General features: G+C 35.4%; 1 protein-coding gene across 45 annotated transcripts in view; it reads left to right on the plus strand.

Annotated features, from left to right (window-relative positions):
• CAMK2D (calcium/calmodulin dependent protein kinase II delta) overlaps positions 1 to 12,295 on the plus strand; it is a 305,944-nt gene that overhangs the window by 261,501 nt on the left and 32,148 nt on the right. For all 45 annotated transcript variants that reach the window (XM_003899111.5, XM_031664320.1, XM_017958999.3 and 42 more), the window contains one exon: positions 426 to 474. In XM_003899111.5, coding sequence (XP_003899160.1) covers positions 426 to 474 — 49 coding nt within the window. The remainder of the gene's footprint in view (positions 1 to 425; positions 475 to 12,295) is intronic.

Here is a 12,295-nt window from a genome sequence, read left to right on the forward strand (position 1 = left end):
TCTTATTGGTTAATTAATTGGGAATAAAATTTTTTTCTATTTTAAGTTTCAAATTCATTCGGCTAACATATTCAATTGCTTGTAAACACACAGAAAAAGCAAACCTTATAGGGCACTGTAACACAAAACACATCCTTACACAGTTTTTAAGGCTAACTGCATACTTCCACTGCTTCTACAAATCACCTGGATTTATACAGCTTCGGAGATTAGGCAACCAGAGTACTCCCTGTTTGAAATGTTTGCAGCATCAGACATTTTATTTCTGTTAAAAACCACTTAATGTGTTTGTCCATTTGCATGTCAGCATATGCACACAGCCTGCTGAAGAATTTTGCATGATATGTATGTCACTAGCCAATTTTTTAGGATGAAATCAAACTATTCATTGCGTGCAACCTAAAAATGTGTTTTCTTCTCATCAGGAGTCAACTGAGAGTTCAAATACAACAATTGAGGATGAAGATGTGAAAGGTATGATTTAACCAGAAATGGAAAATCCTAACTCAGAGCTTCATATATATATATATACATGAAAAAAAAAAGTGCTTCAAATAACTAATAAGTTTAGGAAGTAGGCCTATCCTAAAACACAAAAATATTTTATTTATGAGTAAAAAAATATTTTTAGAAGTACATAATTATTTCAACAATATGTTACTTTTGTCATTTTCCCCACATATTCTTTTGTATATTTTGAACTGTAGACATGTAGCATATTCTAGCACATTGCAGTAATGACAACTAATAATGAGTTGCTAGTTATAGGAACATAACAAATTGTAAATTTGTCAGTCAAAAAGTAATATAAAATGTATTCACATTGGGTACATTCATAAAACTTATCTGGAAAACAATTTATAGTCAAGGATACAGTATAAAAATAACTTTTTAACTTTTAGTCATCTCAAGTAAGTATCAGTAGAATTTTCTATTTGGCTGCCTTTTTATCCTAGTTTTTTGTGTACATTCCAAAGATATTCTTGACCTCCATTCACTTTGGTTGCCAAGGTTTTTTTAGCTACGTGTATGAGTCATTGGTAGTGTTTCTACAGACATCTTCTCAGTGCCCCTGCACACATATACTGAACACACATTTGCAGTTAGGTCACCTCCTTTGGCCACATCACTATTTTAGAAGTATTACTTTTGTATTGATTGCATTTGCAGTTTTATGTTGTTTTTGTAATTCATTGTATATAACTACAATCTCTATAGACCAGTTATCTAGAAGACATTCTGACAAACAGCGGTAACAGTAGGATTTGAAACAGAAATATTAAAGGAAACGAAATATAAATTGGGTGCAATGATCCATAAATTAATTAAACCTCATCTGAAAAGATTACTTACCTAATAGTATCACCATAAGCTTTAATTCTAAAGGTAGCATTAATACGATAAAGTCTTGAAAAGTTGTATTCATGTTTTAGAATAAAGGATTTGGAAATTCTCAGGTCAAGGAGACATGGGGTCAATTTAGAGAATAAAAATGGCTGTAGATCACAACTTGCCAGTCAGCTCTGCTGACTTTTTCCTTTTTGTGTGAATAGAACAGCTGATGCTATTAAAGTGTACTCTCTATTTATATAACTAAGCACACTGACCTAACTCTGCTAGAGGTAGTCAGTCATTATTTTTTACAGTGGAAAGGTAGATAGCTGTGTCAAGAATTTTATTTAGTAGCTCTATTCATCTCACTCTTTCACTTAAGCTAAAATTTGAACTGAAGTAGTTTGATGAATCATTTATACCAGTCATATTAGATTGAAATATCTTTTTTTTTTTTTTTAGCCAAATAAATAGATAAGCCATTTAGCTTTCCCAGTGATTCAGGAAGCATTATCTTTGTGTTTTGGATTCATTAGCTCTTTAAGCTAAGCTAAATGTTTCATATGAATTTTTACATTCTTCCCTTGAGCATGACTAAGAAAACTTGTTCATTGTCCACTGGAGAAACTGAATCTTTAAATAACTAAATAAAATTAGGAGAATACTAGCACCTCACTATATGCACTTCATCTGCACGTGATCATGAGAAGAGTTTTATTAAGTGGTCTTTCTCACCTGAATTTGGCATTCAGCTGTACTAAGTATTGGTTTAGGATCATTGTTATTAATCTATGTAAATATTAATGTATAAACAGAGTTCCTGTCAGTGTTACCTTGTAGTTTGTAATTTCTTTTTAATAAAATGAAATAATAATGTCAGTTCTTAGAAAACAGTTCTCCAATTCAAATCATAACAATGATATGGGTTTCATCTTGCCTCTGGGATTTCATAAATTGAGATAGTATTTGTATTATAGATACATTGAGTCTATAAACAACAAGTATTAGAGAAATTCAGCAGCATATTGAGATCAAAAGAAATGTCCAGTTGCTCGTTTAACCCAAAGTGCTTTGGTTTATTCCCTTAATAAATGCATTATTTAAGTTTCTGCTTAATTTTACTGGTGTAGATCTGGCCAAAAATGTCATAGCCATACCTCATTAGGACTCATTTGTGTTCTCTATAAGACCCAGACAGCCTTTTGTAGACTAACCCTTTTAATATTGAATGATATCAGAAACCTTTAAGACTAGAAGACACTTTGAAAGATTGCCTAGGCGCCATCATTTTAACTGGGGCAAGTGGTACATAAAATGGTCTTAAATGATTTGAAATTATTTATTATGCTGATTATCTGTTTGTGTGAGAATCTCTCCATTTATCAGTGCGTGGTCCTCAAGAAAGACCCTATAAGTGAATAATTATGCTGTCTCATTTTTACTTTAGAATCTCTGTGGCTCTCAGTAGCTTGGTAGGGAATGTGTTTATTGTCCAGTTCTGTTGAAACCCAAATTTACTCATATCTAACATCTTATAACTAACATCCAAGAACTCACAAATACTATCAGTTAAATAATCTGACCAAAACTATATCCTATCTACAAAGCCATGTCATATCTACAAAATTGTGTGTCTTCCACACACATACTTTTCAACCTTCTCTTTCCTGTAGACAACATTGTTATAAGTGAGACACCACACTTGTTGACATATTCTTAAAGGCATGCCCCCATACATACTTCTGCATGCGAGCACATGCTCTACCCATTGCTGCTGGCTGCCTCGGATATAGTGCATCTAACACCAGCACCTAGACATACGTTGTTTTATGATGGCACATGATTCCTTGAATAGCATGTCACGTGCCTCCCATGCCAAGGCAGTGCACATTCTGCCCCATCCCCAAGGACTAACCGGCAGGGACAGCTTCTGTGTCCTCTCCAATGTAAAGAAACGTGGAGTTGCTGGAGGAGGGGATTAAACACTGTGGTGACCTGGTCAAAGGAAGAAATGAGGTAAACCAACAACAGAGTTTTTCTTTCTGGCCTCTTTGAGTGGGAAAAGGCAGACAGGCCAGCTGTTCTCAAAGATAAAAGAAAGCAAAAGTAGTCAGAGATTAATAGTTCTTCAGTCTGGAGCACCTTAGAGAGCCAGGATTTAAAGGCCCATTTTTCTTCAGCTCTTCTTACTAGTTTCCATTGAGAAATCATGGCCCCAGTCTGTGTAATACTTTTGAATTGTGTCTAGGCTGTTTCTTCATTCAGCAAATATTTATTGAATCCCTTCTGTTTACCTAAGTTCCACGTGCTTCTCTTTGTGAACTAGTCGTGTTCAAGAGATTTGAATGTGTCAGAGTCAAAATGCTGCTTCCTACCCTTTATATGAATCTTGTTGTGCTATAATGTAGGCCCATTTATCTTACTTAATACAATAGCTATCAGGAAAAATTAGTGAAACCCAACATAAATGCATGTTTTATCCAAAAAAATAAAACTCAGTGAAACCCAGGAAAAAAGTGAGACCCAAGATAAATATATTTTTAAAATCTAAAAGTTATTTTATTTCCTTTTTCTTAAATACCTTCAACATTTAGCTCTAACCACATTTTTCTTCCCAAGCTCATAATCATCCTAAGGGACTTGAATTGTTTTACAACTCTTCTTTCTAAAAAGCTTCCAGAGTTCATTGTTTTCTTTCTCCAAGGCAATGTGTTAACACCCTAGTGTTGACCTTTTGAGCAACTTTCTAATTTTGTTCTGTGTTTAAAACCAAATATCTCTGATGCTATGTGAGGAAACTCAGCAGCAAACTCAGTGTCATGGAGAGTTACTAATAGTTTAAAAGCAAATGGGAGTCTGGCAGTGGTGGCTCACACCTGTAATCCCAGCACTTTGGCAGGCTGAGGCAGGCGGATCCCTTGAGGTCGGGAGTCCAAGACTAGCCTGACCGACATGGTGAAACCCTGTCTCCACTAAAAATACAAAAATTAGCTGGGCACGGTGGTACGCACCTGTAATCCCAGCAACTCGGGAGGCTGAGGCATGAGAATCACTTGAACCTAGTGGGTGGAGAATTGCAGTGAGCCGGGATTGTGCCACTGCACTCCGGCCTAGGTAACAGAGTGAGACTTTGCTTTTAAAAAAAAAAAAAAAAAAAAAAAAAAAAAAAAGGCAGTAGCAGTGGCTCACACCTGTAATCCCAGCACTTTGGGAGGCCCAGGCAGGCGGATCACAAGGTCGGGAGATTGAGACCATCCTGGCTAATACGGTAAAACCCCATCTCTACTAAAAATACGAACAATTAGCCGGACGTGGTGGTGGGCACCTGTAGTCCCAGCTACTTGAGCGGCTGAGGCAGGAGAATGGCGTGAACCCAAGAGGCAGAGCTTGCAGTGAGCCGAGATCGCGCCACTGTGCTCCAGCCTGGGTGACAAGCGAGACTTCGTCTCAAAAAAAAAAAAAAAAGCGAATGGGAGTCCTAGCAAAGCATAATTGCCAACATCATGGAAGCACTGTGGTAACAACTGCCTATCCTATACTAGGAAAAAAAGTTTTCTCCTTACAGCTAACTAGTGTTTTCAAAATACACAATTCTTTAGGCCAAAAATTATTTAAATAGGCATTTCCATTTTTAATCCATTTCCAGTAAAGCAGTTACTTCCATTAATTTAAGGTGTTATCAAACAGCTGTCATCATTAGCTCTTAATTAGCAGTTGACAGTACAAACCGCACTCTTCGCCAGGAATGTGGGTGTGCCTAGAGTCAGTGATGTGTAGCAGGAGTTCTTTCCACACTATATACATTTGAAGACTGCCCTTTGGTTTGTGGCTGTAGCCACAGTTTGCAGAACCTGTCACTGTAAGCCACAATGCCTCTCCGCCTCATAACCCGTCCAGCACCATTGTTCAGAGTCACCTACTTCCTTCTAATGGGTGCATGTCCATATGGTCCTTCTGCTGCTGTTTCCCAGCATTCCTGTGCAGCACCTGTTGAAGTTGGGCTCCTGTATGTCTTTGTGTCATTTCTGTCACCATCCTGTTTCCAGTATCTCACTTCAGCTCACCATTCACCAGGAGCTTGGATCTCTTGCTGTGTTTCATCCTTCTTACAGATCTAGGAAAGTGGAGCCCTTTACAACAAGCAGAATCTATGGCTATGAGACTGTGTGTGGAGAATTCATCCTGCTTGAATTCCTTTTTCCTTTTCCTGATTACTAGGTAGTAGTAACGAGGATGTTTGCAAAAGGCTCAATTAAGGACAAAGTTGTTGGCATCCTTATTACTTGAATGGTGATTCGTATTTGATGACACCTGGATATCGTGGTCTAAGCTAATTTATAGAATCACTTGATTAATGAGCTATCTGTGTGTGTCTTCTATAAATATGTACATTAGTGAATAGTATGATGACTGATTACCCAGATTCAACTATTCTTAAGTTCTGTTTGATCTATGAAAACCTTCTTTTCTGTGTGGGATTTCCTAAGGCAGATGATCTCATTATACTGATCATCTTCGTATCTACATGTAATTTGTATTTTAGGACTTGTCTTGCATACATTTCTCATTTCCAGAAAATCTGCAAATTAAGAAAATCTTCGGTATTTTATTGAGGGACTTTTGATAATTGTGTCATTCCATTAGGTTAAAAGTGTCTTAGAGGAAACTGTAGTGTATAATAACTTCTTTCAGGTTTCTAATCCAAAATTTGATTTTACAACAAGTTTATTTAGAAAAATTACTGTCTGCATATACTCCCTGCTGATTTTCTAAGTGTTGTATCAGAATTAGTAACTTATAGGACTGATGGCAAATTTATTCTGTGCCACCACGAATGTAACACAGTTTCATTGTCTCTATTTTTGTATATTTCTTCTATTTTACCTCTATACTCAATTTTTCTCTTTATTCTTGGCCTCCTGTCAAGTTATCCTAAGTTTTTCAGTGATAATCTCAAGCTTGTTTAGCTCTGCTGACAAAATACAGGGTCAGACTGTTACCAACCCCATTTGAAAACAAGGTCCAAAATCAAGACAGATGGAACCAACAAACAAAAACATGTAACTTCTCATTTTAACATAAGGAAAACATCAGCTCACTCTATATTAATAAAGTTTATCTGCTCAAAATTTCTATAAATAGCTTTTCTTGTGAGTTTGTGAAACCCTGTAAGAGTTTTAGAAATATCCACAGCAAAAATAATGTAGCATTATTTTATAAAATACTGCATAAACTCTAAAGACATGTATATGTTGTAAGATTTCTTCCATCAGATTCTAAACTTTGATTAAGCTATCAGTTTTTAAACTCTGAATTTACCTTAAGAATTAACTTTAAGAATTCAGAGTTTAAAAATCTAACATTTACCAGCTTATACCTACTGTTCCATTATCGGAACGCAAAGCATGTGGGAGTTATTTATTTCCTACTGCTCAAGGTCATCACCAAGGTCTGATTTTCCACTCATGCAAAAATTCAAAAAATTGCAACCTCCAGCATAAATGGGTTAACTATTCGTAGATATTACTTTATGTGGGAGTTAAAAATATAAGAGGTAATCAGACTTACACTTTGTGTAATCAAAAATTTCATAGTTATCCAAATATAATTTACTTTATAATATAGTTACATAAATGTTGATTGTAAAACTTCCTCATTTTTGTTCATATATCTATTTTTCCCATTACCTAATAAAAATTGTCCTATTTAATAAGCTACTAAATCTAAGATTTGTGTAAAATTTTAAAATATTACACCTTCTATCTTCTTTATCTTTTCAGATTATGGCTTTATCACTTTTTTTAAGTGATATAAAATATAAAATGTCAGCAAGTATCTGATTTGAATCTGAAATCTATACTGTTTCTAGTTCTAACCTTTATCTAACTTGCTTTGAGCAAGTTGCATAACTTCCCTGTGGCTCAGGTTTCCTCATAACAGCAGAATTTAGATATTAAAATCAATAATACAGACTTTTAAGCTCTTTTTCTACTCTACTGTGATGCAATACTATTAATAGATTGCTGTAAGATCTCTTCTATTTTAAAAAATATATAAAATGATACATTCTAAGATAACACATATTATTATAAAACAATTAGATGTTAATAATATAAACTATTCAAGCAGTCATAGAAAGACATTTAGCTCAAAGTTGAAAGAAACTACGTTGCTGCAGTTTTAGGAAATCTTATTAAAATTGGGAAAAAATGATGTTCACTAACCTGAATATCCAAAATGTTATCAATAGCACTATAGGACTATAAAGTTACTACTTTAAACACATTCCAGTGAGAATTATTGTGAGGTCAAATTTTATGTTTCTAAAGTTTCCATACAAAATTTCTTTAATTTCTAAAATTAAATTAATATTTGAGCTCATTCATTTCTGTATAGAAGTTAAATCCTAATTATTTGCTATGTTTTCATTAACTGTGAATTTTATGTAATTCTGAAATTATTTATTAGAATAAAATAATTGCTTGAGTGAAATAATGTCTCCTTTGCTGAGTTTGTATTATTTTATACCACTAAATATATCTATAAATTATGCGAAGTTATTTGTCTATATCATGATTCTTTTTGTGAGTAAGTGGAGTGGCGCTAATTTTATTTTCTGCTATGGATTTCTGCTATAACCCCCTTGATTTGGTCAGGAGGAATTAGGTCTAAAATATTTAAGAAATTAATCTTAATCCTGTGCAATTTTAATATTCCACCAGGTTACAGGTGATTTTATTTCAGGCTAATATGATACATGAAGAAGTAAGATATTAGCAAGTAAAAGCAGAGAAGGCATTATTCAGTGAGGAGCTTAATGAAAGACCCTGTGTAGAAATAAAGAATTTTTATTTCTCACATCTGAAACAGTGGTATTTTCATTTTTCAATTTAGTGCAACAAATATTTTATGAACACCTGTAATGTATAGTATTCTAACTAGACTACAGAAGGTTTAGAAAAGAAAGATGATTCTGCAAGATAATGTTGCAGGCAAAGACACAAATTATTGAGAGAGTTTCAAATGGACTGTGCTAATTCTGAGTGGATTATGGGGACTGTATTCTAGCATAAATCAATGGAGAGTGACTAAACTACAATAGTTGTGTTCAGTCCAGGGAGGGAAACTCAACAAGGCTGCTTTCCTAAACATTTCCAAGCTTTGTTGTTATATTAAAAAATAATTTAACAGCATTGGCTATCATGTAAGTATAACATTAGGAAACAGAGATTGGGTATAAGGAAAACATAAACATGTCAAGGATTCAGGCTTAATATTATTGTACTTGGAGGTATTTTTGGCCATAAGGTAATAATGCAATCGATGTATTGGATAGGTGTAATGGCACACATTTTCTGTCTGTATCTTTGCTGTGAGTTTTCCTTTCCAAAGTTCTGTAATATATTAAAACTGAAATATTAAGTTTTCTTAATAGTTCTGAGGTAAGAAAAGATTATAATCACCCGAGCACAGCGACTCATACCTGTAATCCCAACATTTTGGGATGCTGAAGCCAGAGGATCTTTTGAGGCCAGGAGTTTGAGACCAGCCTCAGCAATATAACAAGACCCCATCTCTACAAAAAAAAGAATTTATAAAAATTAGTTAGGCATGGTGGCACACACCTGTATACTCGAGAGGCTGAGGCAAGAGGAGGCCAGGAATTCAGTACCACAGCGAACTATGACTACACTACTGCACTCCGTCCAGCCTGGATGACAGAGCTAGACTCTGTCTCTTAAAAACAAAAAAAAAAATCAAAGGAGGAACTACTTAATTTCTTTTTTGTGACTTTCTTCTGAAAATTGAGTTTACAGAAAGCTGGTCTAACCTGAGAGAGTTCATTCACTTTTCATATCTCTTCACCAATGATCATTCTGAAAGGACTCCTCAAAGATATAACTCCTGAACTTAGCTTTAAAGGGGAAGGTACTATTAACCAGGTGAAGAAGGTGCAAGAGGAGAAACATTCCCAATAGAAGGCACAGAAACAAAGCATGGTATGTCTGAGGTATTGCAGGCAGTCAGGATATTACTGAAGAGTGAAATGCAAGTTGGAGAGTGGTAGCAGATCAAGCTTGAGAGGAGGGAAGGTGCTAGTTATTGGAGCATTGAGCCATATGAAGGAGCTTGAGCTGACCTAATATTAAGAGATGAGAGGCATACCTCACAGACAAGGATGATTCTGCAAGATAATGTACCAAGCACCTGAGGAATATCAGGAAGTTTTAAGCAGAGGAAAGATGTGGTAAGATGTCCATAGGTAGAACACTCTGGTGATTCTGTGGCATATGCATTTGCAGGCTGTAAGACCAAAGATGGTAAGACCAGTTTTAAGACTATGTCTAAAGGGAGATACATGGTCAAGGGAGGGTTGAGTTTTGTTTTGTTTATGTTTTAGGATGAATGAGTCTAGATCAAGTTGGTAGGCTAATGATAAAGGATAAGTAGGAATGAAGAAATTTGCTGTTCATTTTTACATTTATTTAGTAAGTTACTCTTTCAGCAAATATTTAGTGAGGGACTACTAGGTGCCAAGCCCTGTTAAAAGCACTGGATATTCAGAGGCAACAACATAGATAGGATTTCAGTTTTCACGAAAGTTAGATTTTAGTGGGCAGAAATAGCTAATAAACAAGGCTCATAGTTTCTACCAAAGACTTACCCTTGGGATAAAAATGATCACAGAGTAGCTAAAGACTTTACCTTACATTGTCCTGATAAAAACTCCATCTGTTAAGTAGGTCTTATTAACTCAGTCTTTCAAAAGACCAATCTGAAGCTTAGAGAGGTTAAATCATATAACCACTAAGTGCTTTAACAGAAGCTGGGATCATGCTTTGAACCACTGCACTGAACCACTTGGGGATTTATGGAATCCCTGAGCGCTCACATTACTCCAATATTATATCCTATGCATTTAATAATATGTAAAAGTATTCCAGAAAGGTTAGTGGCAAAGGCACTTGCCAGGGAGGTTTTCTATCAAACATGAAGACTTCCAAGTTAGGTAGCACAGTCTAATCTTACATCTGCAGGAATCATCTTTTGCTCCTGTGGTCAGGTGTGAGGCACTAAATAATGAGGAAAAGATGAAACGTAATTCAGGATAATAGCTTATCTTTTGTAAAGAGCCCCCAAAGAACCTTAAAACCATTGCTACTTAAACAGTTTAGCTGTAAGGCTATAAAGGAATGTGTTGACTTGATTGGTAACAGCATGTTGTTTGTCAGTTTTTGTGAAGTTAATTCTACTGAATAGAACCAATTGGTGTCTTGCATTTATATATAAAATGCTGTACCACTGTATTTGTAAAACACTTTACCACTATGTTTTAGGGCTTTTTTTTTTTTTTTTTTTTAAATCTCATTTACTCTGTACAGCAAGCTTGTAAAATCAAGAAATACAATAAAGAAGGGACTGAGGACATTGCAACTATGTAGCTATAAGCATAGATCTGGAATCATACTAGCCCTAATGGCCTCTTTTCAGAGAAGACCAAGCACTTTGACAGGAATTAGGGATCTAGACTCATTGTTAGAGAGAGACAGAGATATTTTAAAGACAGAGATATTCCTGGACTAGTCATCTAAGAGAAGTGGGAAAAGGACTGTAAATTGCTCTTTAGAAATTAGACACTGGGTTACTAAATTCCATGGCTGGGTAGAAGGGATGAGGCTTGTGAATATCACAATGGAACCAGGACCCAGGATGGGAGTGGGTAAGAAAGGGAAGTCTGGATAGAATGGGTATTTAGGGAAAGGCTTTTTGAGTAAAATGTGTAATTTTAAACAAGTCTATAATTAAATTATTTGTTTCAGAATGCCCTACAGATTTCATGAGTCTCTCAGTATCTTCCCTAACTAACACAAAATTCAGATTCTTAGTAAAATATCCATAAAGTGACTGATTACTTGACTTAACCAATTATTGCTTATATGGAAACAGACATTCTCATAGATGCCCCCCTTTTTCATTTGAATAAAAATTGGGAATTTTATTTTCACCTTCCACATTAGTTCCCTTATGTATTTCTGCTTTTGATTTTGACCTTTTACTGTTTTCTGATTTTTTTATTTTTTAGAGACAAGGTCTCTCTCTGTCATCCAGGCTGGAGTGCAATGGCTAAAACAAGAAATAATATGTGCATTAAAAAAATAAATATGGCCAGGCACGGTGGCTCACGCCTGTAATCCCAGCACTTTGGGAGGCCGAGGCGGGCGGATCACCTAAGGTCCGGAGTTCAAGACCAACCTGGCCAACGTGGTGAAACCCTGTCTCTACTAAAAATACAAAAATTAGCCAGGCATGGTGGCGCATGCTTGTAATCCCAGCTACTCGGGAGGCTGAGGCAAGAGAATCGCTTGAACCCAGGAGACAGAGGTTGAAGTGAGCCGAGATTGTGCCACTGCACTACAGCTTGGGCTACAAGAGCAAAACTCTGTATCAAAAAAAAAAAGAAAGAAAAAGAAAAAGAAAGAAGCACAAGGATATAGCTGCTGTCATATGTGAACAAACACAGAATGCTTCAGATGCATGTAACATAGGTAATGCCTAACTAAGAGACCTCTATTTGAAATACTTAGATTCATTCGTTTAAAAAAAAGAAGAAAAGACTGAGCACCTTCTATGTGCTGAATGTAGTGAAATAAACTGAGGCTAAAAAGGCTTAACATTTCCCTAAGGGAGTTTTTAGACTTATAGTATCCTCTTCAATGAAATTATGTCTGCTAGTGTATTTCCCCAGTGAATGCCTTTTTTTTTTGCATTAAAATTTTATTATATGTTAAATAAAGTTTCTTCCAGAGTACATGAATGGATAAAATATCTTGCCTTTGAAACTCAGTGAATTAGGTAGTCCATCTTTATTTCTTTTAAAATGGAATAGTGTAACATTTTTCCCTTGGCCAATGTTGTTGAGCAGAATTTGCCAATCCATCATATGAAAGTGAGCAACATGTTT

Source organism: Papio anubis, chromosome 3 (assembly GCF_008728515.1).
Source record: "Papio anubis isolate 15944 chromosome 3, Panubis1.0, whole genome shotgun sequence".
Lineage (NCBI taxonomy): Eukaryota > Metazoa > Chordata > Mammalia > Primates > Cercopithecidae > Papio > Papio anubis.